This window comes from Armigeres subalbatus, chromosome 2 (genome assembly GCF_024139115.2).
Source record: "Armigeres subalbatus isolate Guangzhou_Male chromosome 2, GZ_Asu_2, whole genome shotgun sequence".
Taxonomy (NCBI): domain Eukaryota; kingdom Metazoa; phylum Arthropoda; class Insecta; order Diptera; family Culicidae; genus Armigeres; species Armigeres subalbatus.
Genome location: NC_085140.1, coordinates 416,285,636 through 416,307,181, shown reverse-complemented (window position 1 = coordinate 416,307,181; position 21,546 = coordinate 416,285,636). Strand labels below are relative to the sequence as shown.

The 21,546-nt window shown below is 38.2% G+C and overlaps 1 protein-coding gene across 3 annotated transcripts in view; it reads left to right on the top strand.

The window, feature by feature from the left end:
- LOC134213397 (AF4/FMR2 family member lilli-like) overlaps positions 1–21,546 on the top strand; it is a 227,331-nt gene that overhangs the window by 35,597 nt on the left and 170,188 nt on the right. For all 3 annotated transcript variants that reach the window (XM_062692431.1, XM_062692432.1, XM_062692430.1), the window contains one exon: positions 20,630–21,098. In XM_062692431.1, the coding sequence (XP_062548415.1) occupies positions 20,630–21,098 (469 nt within the window). The remainder of the gene's footprint in view (positions 1–20,629; positions 21,099–21,546) is intronic.

Genomic DNA, 21,546 nt, shown 5'->3' with positions numbered 1-21,546 from the left:
ATACACACACACACACACATACATCCACACATACAGACATCACCTCAATTCGTCGAGCTGAGTCGATCGGTATATAAAAATCGGCCCTCCGGGCCTCCTATCAAAATTTTGTTTTTGAAGCAGTATTATAGCCTTTACGTACACTTAGTGTACGAGAAAGGCAAAAATCATAACAATCGAACATTCCGTTTTTGCTGTGCAGCTTTTTAAATATTTTTGAACCATTTTCACATACACCCTTTTGAAAAGTTAGTCGTGACCCAATATGAAGATTTGATATCGAAAAATGACGATTTAGATGAAATTGAAAACCGTGCAAAGTTTCAACTCAATAGAAAATCATGAATTAAAAATTTTCTTAAATTTTGATGCTGTTGCTTGGAATCGCTCTATATTAATCGTCGAGACCTCACATTGTTATTGAATGTACTACACCAGTTAGGATAGTACGCCTTCCGTTGATATTTATTGATTAGATTGGCTGAAAATTTAAAGTGCAAATTAATCCTTTGATTTCATTCATTCACTTTTTGGGGTCATATATGATCCTAATGTTAATCGAAACTAACTTTCTGGAAATGAAAAAACTTTACGCAAACCGCAATCTCATCGCCTCCAACCAAATTCGCCACTATTGTAAAAGAACGAATGGTGGCTGCCACTGCTGATTGATATGTGTATGAGGCGAGTACGAAAAAAATAACGTCACCGTTTGTGCATTATACTTTAATGTGGCAGCTCGAAGAGCGAGAAAAATCGTTGCATAATTTGCCAGTGACAATCCGAGCCGAGTACATTTCTTATGTGCGAGCTGAAATGTTGACATCTGTATAGAAGAAGCAAGTGGCGGAGTTGTTTTGGGCGAGTAATGAAAGCCGACCCATCGTCACCGTCCTCGTCGGCGACAACGCGACGCGACGACGGCTCGATTGGTTAGGGAGGTGAAGTGCTTCAATCTATGATATGAGGTGAATATGTGCTGCAATTTTACCAGATTGGATCTTGGGCAATACGTGGTTTAAAAAGTTTGTAATGCATTCGGTTACCACCGAAGAATCTCAAAAGGTTGTAAGACATGTACGATTCGATGAATTTAATTTCTATACCATTTGGTTAGCGCCTTGCGGCAAATTGATGGTTTTCGCAATATGTCTAATCTGATGTCTTAATTGCATTGGTGGGAAAATATACTCCTAAGTTGTTCAATAGAAGTAGCTGATCAGCATTTTATGGAGAAGTCTTTATATCGTATCCTAAAGCCGACATTTTTAAGTTTGAGGTTTCATATTGATTCAAATAATTGCATGGTTGGATTGTTGAAAGCTTCATCATTTCCGCTTATATTGCTTACGGTAACAGAATAATGATAAATAATTCGTTCTATTTAATTCTATATTTTAATGAATATTTTATATCTCATTAATCTAATTGATATGGAACCAATATATCAATTGCACATTTGTTAAAAACAATATAAAATGTTGTTGATCTTCATGTTATTTAAATGTTTTGTAGGTAGACATCAACTTAGTATTCAATTGGGCTTTCCACGATGATTAATTAAAGGTTCTCTTGCGTTCCATAAATATGTATCTTGTGTGGCAAGCAAGTTCCCACTCGAAAACATCCCAGACCGGTCCAAGATTCGAGAACTCGTAATCTCCGTATTGGCCAACGTATGTCTTTGCTCGCCAGACTGACTGGAGACCATCGCTGCTATCCAATGTTAACCGTTCAGTCAATAAAATCACTTTTCATGTCCTATATGTAGCACACTAATAGACTATCCCAAAAAGGTCTGGAAAACTCAAACCAGTCGATTCAACGTTTTTCTTTTGCGCCAGATATATGCTTCCCTATCGAGCTAAGAAAGACCAAGGAAAATAGATTTAATGAAAAATAAGCCCGATATATATTGCGTATTATCTTATTTTAATCGCGAAATTTACTACCAGATCGCTGAGCCTCAGAGCACTCGATACACAAATTAGTCGCGATTACGACTCAATGTGTCAGTTTGTTGTTTGTTTGTTTACCGCCGCGCCATCATGGGAGTTGGAGGCGGTCGGTTGTGGGCTGCAAGTTAAAACTCTGTTGCACAATTTTCCCGTGCACTTTTCTCATAAACGGTTTGCGAAAAGTGTGCGCGCTTATGTAAATTAGCGTAGGTTACTTGCCCCGACGACGGTCTAGTTGTTGTTTGTTCGCTGGCTGCTGCATCGGTATCATACACACTCCTTGGTGGTTATTCAAAGAGCAGCAAAAGACAGTAGTGCTGGGGTGCACTGAAAATGCGTGGTTTTCCTTCTCAGCTTTGGTGAGTTAGTTTTATAAACTTTCACTTCAAGGCATGTTTCCTGCACGATAAGGAGGAGGCGTGAACATGTCACATCCAATTCTAACGCTCATATTAACAGCAGATTATCAAATTCACTACCATGCAGCGTTTCGCAATGGGTTTGCTTATCGAATAGTTAGGCTGGCATCTTTGGAACCGTCATCTTTTAATGGCTACAAACACATAAATCACACCGCCGAAAAAGATGAAGCCGAATGCAGCCCGGCTCTAAAAGGCAACTAATTAGCATCTTCCGTACGCAGCTCTCTCTGTTCAAGCTCCAGGTATCGGATTGTGTAGCGGATCGGAAACTTTCTTTCTTGCATGATAAAGCAATCTACCTGTTTTGTGGAATATGCGTGGACTGAGACAACATAGATCACAAGTTTTTTTGTTGTTCGAAACTAAAACTTTAGTGGTTTTAGTGTGTCTTTGCCACATTTGTCTGCCTAGCTTTAATGCGTCGATGTTTGCTTTTGAAATCAACGACATTTTATTTATTTATGAGGGTGAAACCCCGCCTTTATTGCAGCGAATTTGAATTTGCAAATTTTATTATTATTATGTCACTACGTCACATCGTGCCTGCAATGTTGATGTTCTGTAGGATTTTCCGCATCATAAGCGTTATTGTTGTACTGGAAATGTAAATTATTCTAAGAAGTTCTGATCCGTTCAGTTCATTTAAAAGAGTCAGCTTCTTAGACCTTCAGCTCTTTATTGGTAAATATATTAAAAAATTGTTTAAAAATGTGAAACATTCATGTCATTCATTACACACTTAAAATAAATCGCCGAATTCGGTAAAATTTTACCGAAATCTCAACAGCAGAACTGATCGGTAAATAATTTAACTGATTTTTGGTGATTTTGACAGTTGGGCAATGGAAAAAATTACAAACATTCTGTAAAATCAATTACCGAACAGTTCTGCTGTTGAGATTTCGGTAAAATTTACCGAATACGGTAAAATGAGTTAAGTGTGTAGGGTCTATCTATTTGCCTCACTTTATATTTTTTTTAATGTTAAGCTATTTTTTCCCTGTGCGACCAATTATTAGACCTATTCGTTACCCGTATCCTTAGTGTTTAAGTGCATGTTGAATTACTCCATTAGGTACTATTTATTGATAAGCAATGCAGTATCGGTTTCGATACAGTTGTTAAGCAATTCCACTGAATGCGTCAATTGGAAATCAATCCTTTCTTGAGATAACAGAACAGTAATACTGTTTTTGGCCATGCATCGGAGCCCCACATCCTTGTCTTGCTTCTAGAATATCACCAGTAAAGCTACAAACCCGGGATTTAGCTCATCTCACTACCATTGTTCACCAGTTCATGAAAAATTAGTACGTATTTAAACCCTTAACTCGATTGTTCCAGCACTCAGTTCTGCCTAGGACCGGGTACCGAGGTTTTTTACCTAAATAATTGCTTGAAAAGTTGTTTCCGAGGCATACAGTTTAGACTCAAACAAGAGGAATTCGAGTCTTTAAACTTTCTGCAAGGTAGCATCAATTATGTTTTATTTCTGAGACTGCTGTTGGTAGCGGTGACTAAATACTATGAATCGTTAAATACCACAGCTTATTGCCCTAGCTAGAAAAATGGATTAAGTTAGGGCTCTGTTTGGTAGATCTTACACCGTAACACACTACATGTTTGATCTACCATGTTACGGGAAACCCAGAGGTATGACCGAATGAATTCCTCAAAGACGTTTCAAAAGATTTCATGGAGGCAGTTCTGAAGTTCGTGTAAAAGTGATAAAACGGCCTCGTTGGATAAACGTACAACTCGTGCTGACAAAATTCTCTTTTTACAACTAGACTAGTTGTACAAACTAATATTATTTTTTAGCGTTTTGTTCCAAAATTAAATGATGCCAAAATGGAATGAGGTTTGTATTCACATGAATAGCTGGAAATTGAATTAGTCTGTAGGCCTTGCATTAGTTCATCCTAGCGGTAGTCCACTTGTCCAAAATTCTATTCCGCTAATTTGTATTTGCGTGCATCCCACTAGCAGCTCAATTATTCAGCTACTCCAATTATTTGTTTTTAATTTGACCAAATTATAGCCAGGAAAAAATCAAAACCCACCGTTACATTATACCACCTCCGAGTGCCGTATGCGTGATTCAAAATAACGGCTCTTATTAAATGACTTTTATTTTTCAATCAAGAAATAAAATTTTCAAATCCACATTCGTGCGTTTGCGGTGTTCTATCGTAACTCACCAGTCACGTTTCTGCAGCCACATGGCGACATTGAACTGTATGTTTCGATGCGATATAATTTCTTGCTATATAATGATCCCAAATTACCACACTGAGACAGGACGCGAATGGACGGTCGGCTCCAGCTTCTGCAGCGGACGATGCCGGTGAGGGGTGCCCCAATTAAGTCACGTCCTGCGGTCCACCGAGTGGTACGTTTGCCGGGGCCCATATTGTTTTCTGACCGCAATGAACTTATTTAGTGTGGTCGATCATAGGTTTTTTTTCTGTTATGGAGTCTGTGATTGAAAATAGGTGTAAGGGGCGCACGCGCAGATCAAGGTCTTATTAAATCATTTGCTCGCGCACCCATCGAAGTCGGTGAATGCACTGCCAGTAGAGTGATCAATATCGAGTGTTGACTTTGAGATGATCGATTTCAACAGAGGTCATAGGGCAAATGGGTTTTGCTAATGATACTTTCAAGAATTGCTTTCATTTTCGCTTGTTGGAACCTTGATCTTAACGTCTTGATGGATCAGATCACTATGAGTAACGTTCTATGTGTTCCAGATTTAGCAATGATTCTGCTTTCTGTGAGCAAGCTTTGTAAGTGCGGGTAACAGGGCACGGGTCATGTTAACATTGAAGATGGATAATATTCTCCACGGTATACGAATATTCGCATATGGAAATTTTCAAATATTTTTGTGAACTTGATTGGTTTCATTTTGATTTATTTATAGGCGCTATCCGAATATTCTATAGAAAACATGTGTTTTTTTCTATAAGGGGCGTTTTTTATTTTAATGGGATATAATTTCACTCGATGTTAAAATCTATAACACAAGTTCGAAATACAAACTCAACATTACAATATATCTGAACTTATACAACCAAATCAGAGTTACACGCAATGGCCGGCAAAAGGGTGACCGACCACCCAACTAGAGCACAAATACCCATTATGGTCAACGAAGAGTAAAAAAAAGCACTGTGTGTAAACTAAATCACATCTTGAGCAGTGAAGCGCAGCGAGCTATACTTCAGCGGTTTCATGGGCAAAATTTGGGCTAATGGCTTGCTTCATTATGAATAGCAGCCACGAAGAATAGCCCAATAGATGAAAGCGAAAAGGGATTCTATTTCGTTCAAGACAATTGAAGACATTCTTCTTCGAAATGACCAATTGGAGACCTTCTGCTGTCATTTTAAATTACCATCGAACCACCAATCTTACGAATTCTTCTACCTTAATGCATCTTCAAACATTTCAGCACTTCCCTTCTAATTGCATTTCAAATCAAGTCTGATAATTTTCCGACTTGAAGGTCCACTGACTTTCACATTTCTGAGACGATGAGTCACGATAATCACCATCATCATCAATTTAGACCTCGAAAATTGCCTTTTAGAAGTATCCATGAACTTGCTGACACTTTTCAAGCCAAGATTTAAGTTTCCAAAAAATGTACGCTTAAGTCTCTATAAACTATAATCAATTTGATAATGACAATGATTTTATTCGAATCCGCACTAATACTATTGCAGTTTTGAATTAAATTTAATACTATTTACCGACTTTCCTCCATCATTTCATGTTCATGGCATTTTCATATTAATTTTCCACTTATCTAAACTAACAATTAATGAGAAATTGCTGAAAAAACGCTGAAAACTGCTTTTTATAAGGTACACTGGGGGAAGTGGAAAAGGAAAAATCGATAGTGCATGTTTGAATTAGTGTAAAACCAGTTTAAATGAACTAAATGCGTTCAATCAAAATGGGCTATCAAAAACAGTCTATTTTGAACCAACTGTACGGTAATTCATACCATTTTGGTCGCTTGAAATTTATGGAAATAGATTTAAAAATTAGGAGATGTTTTTCCACTTACCCTAGTGGGATGGGGTAAGTGGAAAACCGATGTTACCTTGACCTTCAATAGTGATGAGTAGTTGCATATAACCAAAATCAATACTATAATTGCTCTGAGTATCTTTTGTGGAATAATTTCATTACCTTAACGGAATAGATCCTCAAGGAATTCTTGTAATAGCTAGGGGAGGACTGGTTTTGTCTTCTCGAATACTAAGTGTACTTAAAATCTATATGTTCGCCCCAAAGATGAACTATTTAAAGGAAAAATGGGACTTACAGGGTTATAAACTAATCAACTTAGTTTAACGAATTGAGATGATGTCTGTGTGTGTGTGTGTGTGTGTGCAAAGCACGTTCAAAATTATCAGCTAATCTTAAGCACTTGTCCTTAACCAATTTGTTCGCAAAAAAAATTGCATTCAACGGTGAAACTTGTTATGAATAAAAATTAATGTGAATTATAGAATATATTTACCTATCAGTGGTATTTTTAACTTTCTTATACATTTTGTTTCATATGTGAAAGGCATCAATACCGATAGGTGGATTAATCAGGCATTTTCTTATTTATATTAGTCCAATCACAACTGGAATCACAATGATAACAAAGAAGGAACACATTAAGATTCACAGCTATCGAAATAAACCCTGGAGGGAAGAAAAAAATTGCGTAATTAGAACATTATCCACTTCCCCCGCAGTGTTTGATACCTGGGGTAAGTGTAAAATCTTTGAATTATTTGATTTCTTGGTACAAACCACTACCAATTGAATGGGATTAGTTTAATTGTATTATAATGGTCACCTGTGATATAAATGCACTTGAAAAATGGACAATTGATGCAAATAAGAATTGATTTTATGGATGCAAAAATCAACTTTTCGCGAAACCTAAAATTACAGTTCAAGCGCTAACCGTGTTAGTGTATGTATTATACAAATTTGAACATAGTATTAGTGTGAACATCAAAGTATATTCTTGCACAATGTTATAATGTGGTAAAAACTGTAAAGTATGTACAATTCCAATTTTTCGAGTCGATTTTTACACTTACCCTTTTTTTCCACTTCCCCCAGTGTACCTTACTTGAATTTTTGACAGTTGACATTTTTGTCACTAGTTTTGTTGATGAGTCTTGATAGTGAAATTACTGTTCAAAATATTAGAGAGCTCATCTGTTTAAAAAAATAATAAATAAGGTTTAAACTCCGGGATAAACTCGATTCAACCGATTCAATACGGATGGGTAATATATGACCCAAGAATGAAGCAGCTGTCAAAATTCGGGTTTAAGTTATAGAGCGGAGCTTTCTTCAGCAAAGTTGTTCAAAATTTACTGTTCTACCCTGGAAAAATATTGAACATGTATGTTTTACGGTGGTCTAGAGCATCCAAACTGTCCTTGAGTTGTGGTCTTGATGCTCTAAAGAATTGATAATAGATTGAAGATAGACAATGTCCTCACCATCGTTATGAGTTTGATTAGCTCCCAGAGACATGATTATACCATTATGGATACTTTACAACATTATCAGAATACCTATGACAATCCAAAGTGTCCTCAAGTTCAGATCTTGATATTTTGAATAACTAACATGAAGGTATTCGATGCCTCCACTATTCGTATGAGTTAGGTGATCAGTCTCTAGGGACGTCATAATACCATTAGAGAGATACCAAGTTCAGATCTTGATATTCTATATAATCAAATTTGCACCGAAATATCATTTCAATATCAAGATATGTTATGGATTAGAACAAGCCAATAGCACATGATATTGATTACTTCTTACAAATAACATAACTTGATTTCCTCATGATATTTTAGTGCAAAATATTGATTTTGTTGTCTTTATCTCTTATATCAATCACATCCATATCACATTTTGCTATCTTATCAAGATTTGATATTACTAATCTATTTTCGTCTACTTCCGCTGTTCCAAACTTAAAACTTAAACGTAAGCGCTCCCTTCATCACTTCCGGAATAATTAAAAGTACGGTTTACACCGAAGAGATCCTCAAGAAGCGTATTTGGCATTCATAAGAAAACACAGGGACAGCAGGGACTATGTCCAAGGGCTTGACGATCCCTCCCCAGGCCATCTGCGAGTTGTGGGGCTTGCCTAGGATGCGGTGGGGTTTGACAGTGGGCCCTGTTAAACCTCTATAAACAACTGCATGTATCCGCAAGTAGGCCTCACCAAAGCGACCGTGTGCCGCTCAAAGCGCACAAGCCCAAGTCCTGGTGTTAGGTGGGACGCTAAACAGCCCTGACACGACGGCCCTTCGACAAGACAGGAGGTTTGCGCAGGCCCAATAAGCCGCCTGGAAAACCAATCATTACGAACAATATAAGAGATAATGCGACTCGATATAATCGGCAAGACCTAGGCGACGAATACAGGATCACGATTGGAAGCTTGGAACATGGAATTGCAAGTCGCTAGGCTTCGCAGGTTGCGACAGGATGATCTACGATGAATTACATTCCCGCAACTTCGACGTCGTGGCGCTGCAGGAGATTTGCTGGACAGAACAGAAAGTGTGGAAAAGCGGCTAACTTCTACCAAAGCTGTGGCACCACCAACGTACTGGGAACCGGCTTCATAGACGCGCCAACGCGTGATTGGGTGGCAGCCAATCAACGCAAGGATGTGCAAGCTGAGGATTAAATGCCGTTTCTTCAACCATAGCATCATCAACGTGCACTGCCCACACGAAGGGAGACCGGACGACGAGAAAGAAGCATTCTATGCACAGCTGCAGCAGACATACGATAGATGCCCACTAAGGGATGTCAAACTCCTCATCGGTGACATGAACGCACAGGTAGGAAGGGAGGAAATGTATAGACCGGCCATCGGACCGGATAGTCTGCACACTAGGGTGTCCCAAAATTGGACCAAGTCTGGGATTTTGGGGGCTCAACCTTCAAATGAAAGCTTAGGGTATAACAAAAGAAAAATTGTTCTACGACAACTCTGGGAAATGACGTTTAGGGGTGGCCGCGACGCGTTTCATGAAAAAAGTGCATTTTTTATAGGTAACATCGAAAATACCGGTAAATATATCGGAAAGAAATTCGATGAAACCCATCCATTTTATATTTTTTACATTTAACTTAGGGTCTATACTTTATGGTAAAACTTTGATACCGCATGTTTTAGCTCTATATATTTTTCACTGATGCTTTAAATGCCCAAAAATGATGAATTTTTCTTAATATTTTTTTATTAATGCATCCAAAACGGGTATCCATCATAATGCTTTCGAAACTAGATATGCATAAAAGGTGGGGAATTTTATAACGAATATTTTGCTAAAAATAGCAACCTAATATCTCTATCCGTTTAAAAGTTATTCACGATTTACTGCAGGTTGGAAAAACACTTTTTGAAATTTCGGATCATAATACCTGGATCATGTTTAAGTAAAGAAACGCCTACTTTTTCATACCAACCAAATGAGTGCTTTAATAACCAATATAGCATTCATATGAGTTGCATAATAGTAGTTTGTGCAACAAGTTGCAAAAAGGTGATTTTTTCAGCACGAGTTGTACGTGCTTGCCGAGTTGGATAAATACTACGAGTGCTGAAAAAATCGAGTTTTGCAACGAGTTGCACACGCTATTTTTTGCAATGACGAAAAATGGACTTTAATTTAATAAATCTGTACCAAAATTGTACAGTCTAATTTACTCCACATGATCATTCTTGCCAATAAATTATGTTGCTGCGGAGAACAATCAGATTCCATGTTACCGTGCCACATTGCATAGTTCGATAAGCCATGAAGCGATATATGAACTTGACTTTGAAATTTTTTGATGTCGTGTCCACCAAACTATTTAATTTATTACGGGGCGCATAGAATACACTATTTGAGCACTTACCGAAGCTAATTCAGCAAAATGTAGTCATGTAACTACTGTTCTGATGTTGGTTTTTCATTATAGCACCCAAATGAGTGCTATAATGAATATTATGCAACCCATTTGAGTTGCATAATGTTCATTAAAGCACCCATTTCGTTGGTATGGAAAAGTAGGCCGTTTTATCACTCAAAGACGAACTGTAAACCAGATATTATGATCAGGAATTGCAAAAAATTGATTTTAATACTTATTTGAGTGTTATAATGGAAACCCAACGATGGACCAGCAGTAACATGACTGACTACAAATTGTTCAGTTAGTCTGGGTGAGTACTCAAATAGATTGATGAATATGGTTTCAAAACTACCCATAGGTAGGTTCAGCTATCGTTTCATGGTTTGGTGAGCTGTGCAATGTTTCACGATAACATGGAAATTAATTGTTTTCTGACCAACTTGATTTTTTAACCAGCACGATCATGTGAAGTTAATCCGGCTGGATCCTTTTGGTCCCGATTTATCGATGCAATCAATTTATCATTGTATTCAGTATTGGTAGGCAAAATAGTTCGTAATTAGTGTAGATTGTTCTTATTTCCAGAGATTCCGTAGATAGTAGATGCCAAATATTTCAATATGCATTATAAAATAATAATGATAATAGTAATTTGTGTAACTAGTTGCAAAAGATGATTTAATCAGCATGGTTGTACGTTTATCCAACGAGGCTTGCCGAATGAGATAAATACTACGAGTGCTGATAAAATCGAGTTTTGCAATTAGTTGCACACACTATTTTTGCAATGGCGTAAAATGAGCTTCAATGTGGCGTAAAATATGACAAATCGATATCAAAATGATCTAGTTGGATTTGCTTCACATGATCGTTCTTGCAAAAATCAAGATGGTCACAAAACAACTAATTTCCATGTTATCGAGAAACATTGCACAGCTCAACAAACCATGACACGAAAACTGAACCTACCTATGGGTAGTTTTGAAACCATATTCATCAATCTATTTGAGCACTCACCCAGACTAACTGAACAATTTGTAGTCAGTCATGTTACTGCTGGTCCATCGTTGGGTTTCCATTATAACACTCAAATAAGTATTAAAATCAATTTTATGCAACTCATATGAATGCTATATTGGTTATTAAAGCACTCATTTGGTTGGTATGGAAAAGTAGGCGATTCTTTACTTAAACATGATCCAGGTATTATGATCCGAAATTTCAAAAAGTCTCTTTCAAGCTGCAGTAACTCGTGAATAAATTTTCAACGGATAGAGATAGGAGGTTGCTATTTTTAGCAAAGTATTCGTTCTACAATTCCCCACCTTTTTATGTATATCTAGTTTCGAAAACATTATGATGGATACCCGTTTTGGATGCATTAATAAAAAAATATTCAGAAAAATTCATAATTTTTGGGCATTTAAAGCATCAGTGAAAATATATAGAGCTAAAACATGCGGTATCAAAGTTTTACCATAAAGTATAGACCCTAAGTTAAATGTAAAAAATATAAAATGGATGGGTTTCATCGAATTTCTTTCCGATATACCGGTATTTTCGATGTTACCTATAAAAAATACACTTTTTTCATAAAACGCGTCGGGGCCACCCCTAAACGTCATTTCCCAGAGTTGTCGTAGAACAATTTTTCTTTTGTTATACCCTAAGCTTTCATTTGAAGGTTGAGCCCCCAAAATCCCAGACTTGGTCCAATTTTGGGACACCCTACTGCACACCGTATCGAATGACAACGGCTAACGATGCATAAAATTCGCAGCCTCCCGCGGAATGGTAGTCCGAAGCACCTTCTTTCCCCGCAAAAATATCCACAAGGCCACATGGAGATCACCCAACCATGAAACGGAAAACCAAATCGACCACGTCCTAATCGACGGTAAATTCTTCTCCGACATAACGAACGTCCGCACTTACCGCAGTGCAAATATTGAATCCGACCACTACCTCGTAGCAGTATGCCTGCGCTCAAAACTCTCGACGGTGTACAACACGCGTCGAAATCGGATGTCGCGGCTAAACATTAGGCGGCTACAAGACGGTAGACTAGCCCAAGAATACGCGCAGCAGCTGGAAGTGGCACTTCCAACGGAAGAGCAGCTAGGCTGGAGAGATATTCGATCTACCATTGGATGCACCGCAACCGCTGCACTTGGCACGGTGCCCCGGATCAGAGAGAAAAGACTGATATGACGGCGAATGTGAGCAGTTAGTGGAAGAGAAGAATGCAGCATGGGCGAGATTGCTGCAACACCGCACGAGGGCGAACGAGGCACGATATAAACAGGCGCGGAACAGACAAAACTCGATTTTTCGGAGGAAAAAGCGCCAGCAGGAAGATCGAGACCGTGAAGAGACGGAGCAACTGTACCGCGCTAATAACACACGAAAGTTCTATGAGAAGTTGAACCGTTCACGTAAGGGCCACGTGCCACAGCCTTATATGTGTAAGGACATAAACGGGAACCTTCTTACGAAAGACGGTGAGGTGATCCAAAGGTGGCGGCAGCACTACGAAGAACACCTGAATGGCGAACGCGCGCATTGGCCGGGCTGAAGAACAACAAAGCCCCTGGGGTTGACCAACTACCAGGAGATATATTTAAACACGGTGGTGAGGCGCTGGCTAGAGCGCTGCACTGGGTCATTACCAAGATTTGGGAGGAGGAAGTTTTGCCGCAGGAGTGGATGGAAGGTGTCGTGTGTCCCATCTACAAAAAGGGCGATAAGCTAGATTGTAGCAACTACCGCGCAATCACATTGCTGAACGCCGCCTACAAGGTACTCTCCCAAATTTTATGCCGGAGTTCGTGGGGCAGTACCAAGCGGGTTTTATGGGCGAACGCTCCACCACGGACCAGGTGTTCGCCATTCGCCAAGTACTGCAGAAATGCCGCGAATTCAACGTGCCCACACATCATCTATCCATCGACTTCAAAGCCTCATATGATACAATCGATCGGGACCAGCTATGACAGCTAATGCACGAACACGGATGTCCGGATAAACTGACACGGTTGATCAAAGTGACGATAGATCGGGTGATGTACGTAGTTTCGGGAGCATTCTCCAGTCCCTTCGAAACCCGCAGAAGGCTACGGCAAGGTGATGGTCTTTCGTGTCTGCTATTCAACATTGCTTTTGAAGGGGTAATATGAAGAGCAGGGATTGACACGAGTGGTACAGTTTTAAATAAGTCCGTCCAGCTGTTTGGCTTCGCCGACGACATAGATATTATGGCACGTAACTTTGAGAAGATGGAGGAAGCCTACATCAGACTGAAGAGGGAAGCTAAGCGGATCGGACTAGTCATCAACACGTCGAAGACAAAGTACATAATAGGAAGAGGTTCAAGAGACGACAATGTGAGCTACCCACCGCGAGTTTGCATCGGTGGTGACGAAATCGAGGTGGTAGAAGAATTTGTGTACTTGGGCTCACTGGTGACTGCCGAAAATGACACCAGCAGAGAAATTCGGAGACGCATAATGGCTGGAAATCGTACCGCAAGACGCTCCGATCGAATAGAGTTTGCCGCCGTACCAAACTGACAATCTACAAAACGCTCATTACACTGGTAGTCCTTTACGAAAACGAGACCTGGACGATACTCGTAGAGGACCAACGCGCACTTGGAGCTTTCGAAAGGAAAGTGCTGCGTATCATCTATGGTGGGATGCAGATGGCAAACGGTACGTGAAGGAGGCAAATAAACCACGAATTGCATGAGCTGCTGCGAGAACCATCCATCGTTCACACCGCGAAAATCGGACGACTGCGGTGGGCCGGGCACGTAGCCAGAATGTCGGACAGTAACCCGACTTCGGCCTTAGTCTGAATAAATAAATAATAAGAAAACACAAAGTATCAACTCTGTTTCGACCTGACATGGCGTCCTGCAACTACGCTCGAAACGTGTTGGAGTTGTACCGAGCTAATGGAGTTAAATTTGTGCTAAAAGATATGAACCCACCAAATTCACAAACTTCACCCAATTAAAAAATTCTGGGCAATTGTGAAGACGAAACTTCGCAAACATCCCAAACTAATTAAAAAAGAGTTGGAGTTCAAGAAAATTTGGGTAGAAACAACAAAAAGATTGGGAAAATCGATTGCACAAAATTTGATGGGTTTGATAAAGAGGAAGGTGCGTGCATTCGAGATGGGTGATGAAATTGAATAAAACAAATGTTGTAAATCATAACTCATTAAAAGTTTTTCATTTTCTGAAAGTTTCAAGAAAATCCGATAATCGGTTTAATTTTGGTGAGTAAATATGTGTGTGCCATTTTTATCGAATACACCATTTACCCTTTGTTGAAATTCGATGGTCAAAAATTTCCCATACATTCCATTGGCACCCTAATAACCACCCTTCCATTACACTAACATTTGGCAACCGGTTAATCAAGACGAACCTCTGCTATAGAACCCAACCCCCATATTCCAATAAAAAATCATCATGAACTCGTGGCGTGATTTTGCTTAAAAAATTAAGAAAGGAGCTACGAATATTTACGTAATATTTACACTTTTCGCGTTAAAAAAACGTATGAAACGTTTTAAACAAAACTGCAACTTCGATAATTTTATTGTATGCATAGTATGCATAGTACTTGATTGTTGCTTGAACTTTTCAATGACATCAAGGTGATATATAGAAGATCAAGAAGTTTTGAGCTGTTGAAGCTTATACTTGTATGGTGGTCTTTCATTTAAACAAGTGGATATTTTGTTTCTGTGATTTTTCTTAACATGTACTTGAAATGATATTTTATTGTACAAACTTTACCATACTAACTGATTTGTAGTACGTTTTACTTTTTTCGGTAATGTCCTTGTCGTATACCAACCGAAATGGTTGGACGAATCCGCCATTGAATGGCGGTGCGACATTCCGTTTCTAAAATCGTCAATAAACTGACGGTACACCTCTCGTTGAAGCGATACTCAATCTCGCCTGCTCTGATCTCACCCACACCAACTCTCCCACATCGGGTTCGACGCAGCACATATTCAAACAAAATCATCCTCATCATATATCGCATGAACAAGTTTGCGATACGTCTCTCACTTTCTTTTACCCCCGTTACTCAATCTTGAACGCATACTTTCGTAGTAGTGTATGGTGTGTTGTGTATGTTCGACAATACAAGTACAAGATTTTACGGTAAATTGGGGCTTCCGAATCATAACAGTCTTATAGGAACAGATAAGGTAATAAAGGAAATTACGAATAATTTCCAAAAGGTTTAACATTAACTCCGAATACTACATCCTTCTCCTTCTGTACTCTTTAGAATTTGTAAAAAAAATATATTGTAAATGAAATGATTCAACAACGAATGTTACTCCTATATAAGTTGTTTCCCAACAAAATAACACCTTTTTAGAATCTTTATTGAAGCGTTCAACTGAATTGAAATAATATATATTTAAGTAATTTAGAACTTCTAATCTTACTTTTTTTCAACTTTCATTCAACTTTTAATCCTATTGTTAATTTCAATTTTACAATTTCTTATGAAAACAATAAAATTCAAAATACAACTCAAGTATAACTTAAATACAAACCTAAAAGTTTAGGTTGAGGCTGATCAACACTCCTTAATTCATATTTATTTGTTCATAATTCATTTTATTTGAGACTTTGTTTTAAACCTCATCCCAATCAAACTCAACTTAATTCAGTGGTACTTTTCAATCTAAACTACAAGTCGAAAGTCTAAGCCCAATCTTCAAGTACAACATGCAGTTCTTTTTTTTCGCATTTCAAACTTGTCACAACCCAAAAAATAAAACTTCATTGAAAAGCATCAAATTACTTCTTTAAATCTCGTATTCAAAACCAACCCCGGCTTAAGCTTTTAATACAATTTTAAAAACCAGTATTTAAATGAAACTTGAATTCAATAATTCAATCTTGAATTCAATAAGGGCCTGTTCCATATATATTTTATCCGAATCCAAATATTTCAATCAAATCTCTAATACAATTCTGCCACAACAATAACTGAAAACTGTATTCTACTTTTATCCTCATAACCATTATTGCAACCCAATAAATAAATCCAAATCCCAAAACTATAATTCAATTTCTAACGTCAATTATATATATATCTGACTGGAAATTTTGAGATTAATCGAATCCCAAAAACTAACTGCAATTCCAATTTAAATTTGATTTTTTTCTCTGAATCCAATCTTTAAATACAAGCTCCAATTTACATTTTTTTTTAAATCCAATTTTCAAAAGTAATCCATAAAGTTTAAAGTTTCGAACAAAAAAACTTCGAAGCTAGTCGATTGAAGTAATCTTGAAATTTAGACTTCTAAACCCGAAATCAGGATCCAATCATCAAATCCTTGAAAATCTAAATCCAATTTACAAATGAATCTTAGAATTCATAAATACTAAAATCAAGTAAGAATATCATATTGAACTTTTGAACTAATCGTCAAACGAAGATTTCAAATTCAAGCCCTCTAAAACAAAGATTGATTGCCTCAAATTTCTAACAATCCCAAAATCCAATAGATCTTTAATCCACCATTCCATCTCTCCATTCTCTGAATTATTTTCAAATCCAAATTCAATTTCAAATAAATCTTCTCTCCGTCCCAACTTTAAAACCAATCCAAATCCAATTTAACATTCAAATTCAAACTTCTATCTCATTTTCCATTATCAATTTTAAATTTAATATCAAACTTATTTATTGAAACTTCTGCACACGACTAGAAATCTTACGTGAACTGGAATTTATAAATCCAATACATGAGAACAATCTTCAAATTCAATGTTTGCCTCCACATTCTCAGATCGAAATCGCTTTTGGAATGCTTTTACAAAACAAGTTTCCAATCAAATGTCCAAATTTAATCGTCAACTTTGTCCTCCAGACTTACTGAACAAAATCAGTTCAATTATACTTGAGCCAAATTTAAAACACAATCTTCTTATAACAATTGCAAATTAAATTTTCAATGCAATTCGAATAAAATATCTCTATACACTGATATAATCTTTCAAATCGATTTACTAGAGATATCGCTAAATACTTATTCATAATGCAATCTTGAAGTGATTTTATCAATTTTGAATCCCATATACAAATCAAATCTTCAAATACAGTCTCTAAACTAAAACTTTAATTTCAACCTCGGAATTTATTTGTTTGTGCAGTTGCTAAAACAAATCAGCAATATATTCTATTGATAATATTAATAACATTAATTCTAAAATTAATGTTTAGATTTTATTTCTAAATTATATTCTGTTAGTCAATCAAACGTCTTCACATGTTAGAACTTTTCACACATTGAAAACTCCAAAACAATATTTTTTCAGTTTGAAACATTAGGTCCTGTTGCACACAATAAATCATTCCCAATCAAGAATCTTTAAATTCAATCTATAAATGCAAACTCAATATTCGATATCTTTATTTTAACTCCCTATCAGAACGATTCCCAATAATAAATTTTATTTATCAATCAAATTTTCAGAAACAAGCTTCAAATCCAGATTTTGACCACACAATCTATTCTTCGGAAGAAACATTCATACCCATTTCTTATGTCTGATTATTATCCAAACCTGGGAGCAATATTTTTGTTTAAACCGTTGCCCACGATTTATTTTAGACATCGGATCAGAATCCTACTCGCTCCAATTTGTTTTAATCGTCAGAGACCTACTCGCTCTGACTTACTTTAAACCCTCGGAGACCTGCTCGCTCCGGCATTTTTTTTCTTACCTCGGAGACCTACTCGCCCCGGCATTTTTTTCTAGACCTGGAGACCTGCTCGCTCCAGTCTTTTACTTAATTTATGCCACGGAGACCTGCTCGCTCCGGCATTTTTTTTTTAACCTCGGAGACCTGCTCGCTCCGGCATTTTTTTTTTTTAACCTCGAAGACCTGCTCGCTCCGGCATATTTTTTTCATTCCAGACTCGGAGACCTGCTCGCTCCAGTCTTTTACTTTTATTCATGCCACGGAGGCCTGCTCGCTCCGGCATCTTTTTTTTAAACCATGGAGACCTGCTCGCTCCATGTTTTTATTTATTTTAGGAACTTTCACCATGATGGCATACCTACCTAGTAAACATCTAACAAGCACATTAATGGAATGTGGCAAGCATCCATTTTCATGTGGCAGTTAGAATAATACACAATTCCTACCGACTACGTCATGTCGTATCCCAACCGAAATGGTTGGACGAATCCGCCATTGAATGGCGGTGCGACATTCCGTTTCTAAAATCGTCAATAAACTGACGGTACACCTCTCGTTGAAGCGATACTCAATCTCGCCTGCTCTGATCTCACCCACACCAACTCTCCCACATCGGGTTCGACGCAGCACATATTCAAACAAAATCATCCTCATCATATATCGCATGAACAAGTTTGCGATACGTCTCTCACTTTCTTTTACCCCCGTTACTCAATCTTGAACGCATACTTTCGTAGTAGTGTATGGTGTGTTGTGTATGTTCGACAATACAAGTACAAGATTTTACGGTAAATTGGGGCTTCCGAATCATAACAGTCTTATAGGAACAGATAAGGTAATAAAGGAAATTACGAATAATTTCCAAAAGGTTTAACATTAACTCCGAATACTACAGTCCTCAGCTTGAGAATGTTCTTAGCACCATTCTGCCATAAAGAGGAGCATATTTCATCTCACAGAAACAAATTTAGAGCAAGAATAAATTAATCAAAAAAACGCCAATTTGCTTTTTCTTATTTTGCTTTTGATACGAAGGATATGGGAGTTATTTATAAAATAAAGAGTGGACCAGGAATCCAATGCCAAATATTTTGGAATAGGGGCATGCTCTGTTTCCTTATTTTTTTTTGTAGAATTAGGCAATTTATGTAATTCATGTCTTGAGTTCATATATTTAATGCGTTCATGTATCGTCATACGCACCAACAGTTAAACAACAATTTCACACCATTTCTAACATTTATCGTCATTTCGTATAAAGACCCGTACATAATATGTGTGTTAAAGTACTATCTCCATTACCTTAATGGTCGAACAAACATCGAAATAGCCCACTGCCATATCTAACCGTGCCTAACATCGAAACTATCGACAATTCAATCAATATAAAGCAATCAAATTGTATAACGATAAACTCCACTTACCGACCGACTGACTGACTCACTCACTGACTGCGCTGATTGACTGACTGACTACGCGCGCTGCTGGCTGGTTGGTTGGTGTTATTAATTTCTTCACGTGTGCCCATGTTTTCGGCTGAAAGCCGGCTTCCCATGGAAACACGTTTTTTTTTGGTTTCGCATCGTTTCGATACGCATTTCAACATATTGGAACTGAAGCGTTGTTTTTTGCAGTTAGTTGGTTCAGAATTGTTAGTCAAATCGAGTTTGATTGAAGAGACTAGAATGACGTGAGGAAGGTTGAATCGTGAACGATTATTGGGGCGTTCATTTATTCGCTTCAAATCGAACAAGAGGATAATTGGTAAAAGGTGAGAACTGCGTAGGTACTGATACTGAAAACTGAAACCACAAATGTGGGTCATTTTGCGTTGTCAGTCTGGATGTATACGCATCATGTAGACGCACATGTCCAATTTTACGTCCGCAGTTACACACAGTGTCCGGAAACGATAATTATCAGCTAATTTTCCATTAATAAGTCCAATTGAGTGCCTCAATCATATTTTGAAAAAACAAGAATGTTTTCAAGTGGATCACAAATCTACCATTGTTATATTTAAATCAATGTGTTTTTTCTTCGATTTTTTATTCTACGTTCCACCACTGTGTGTCGTTCCGGAGAAATGGGTGCAATTCGAAAAAATGCGTCTCTTCTGTACTCTTTCCATCAGTTGGCCTTGATATGTGCCGTTCTCGTCGCCTCCGTGTGAAAACCGTATTTTGTAATTTAAAGAGCGGCCGAATTGTTTGTCGATTTAATTGCAAGTCATTTGCACCGTTTAATGGAAGAGAAAAGTGGACCGCTTTATTGCTCTTTATTTTATGCGATGAAGTGATTTGGAGGCTGTCCGGTCAAGTATCTGCCTAGCGGGATCTCTATGATTGCAAATGGTTATTATCTTTCCAGTGGGTAGTTGTGAGTTCAACGAAGAAATAGGTCTCCGTCATTTGAATGACTCGTTGAAGCTTTTGCAGATTGCTATTATCTTGAATCCAAGCGCTTTCGCTTAGCACTTTCAATCCGATCATTAGATTAATTACCTTTTCTATCTCCGGTCCATTTCTTGCAGCATCACGATGTCCCTTCCGGGATTGCCCCCGCTACCGAAGAGTCTCAGTGGTTTCGATCTGGCAGGCCAACAGCTTCAAGCTCACCAGCAGCACCATCTCCTTCAGCAGCAGCAGCATCAGCAACACCATCATCAGTCATCTAATCACCAGCAGCAGCACCATCTACAACCGCCGCAGCATCAACCGCCCCCACCACCCTCCCAGCAAACACTATCGCAGCAGCAACAGCTGCTTCCATCCCTCAATCACCACCCAACGAATCCGTTCATCCCGATCGGGGTCAATCTGCAAAGTGTCAGTATGGCGTCGTTGGTATCGCAGCACGGCCAATCTCCAGTCAGTACGGTTAGCAGTGGCAACAGCATCGCGGCAACGCCAAACAGTGGTTCCAGCAGTGGCAATGGAAGCAGCAGCGTTCGGAAGCCAACCACCCTCGACACGCAGCTGGCGATCTTGCGGAGAGAAATGGTATGTGATTTGCGGTTTTGTCAGATTTCTCCTGACTACTCGTTAATGGAGATGTCAAAATATCGGAATGGATGATCATTTTAAATAATAACTACGGGCAAATAAGGGGGCTTGAAAACATCATGCGTATTGCGCCAGTTGGGGCTTACTGTTATTGGGAATTTTTTATGCTAAGAACCTCATACGAATGTTCGCAATGTTTTTATAATATTCGCAACCTTAATGTCTTTATATTGATTTTAGTTTGTGACTATAAGATGAGACTAAAATGTTTGAGTATATGGTAGGCGACCCCCCTTTTTTTTTTTTTCGAAGGTTTACTGGCCGGACTCTGAATAGAGTAGAAACCTCTGCACCAGGCCTTTGATGATACCGTTGCATAATTCCTTTCGAAGCAGTTTGCCAGCCGTACACGGAACATGTCGTCCAAGAAGACGCTGTTGCAACT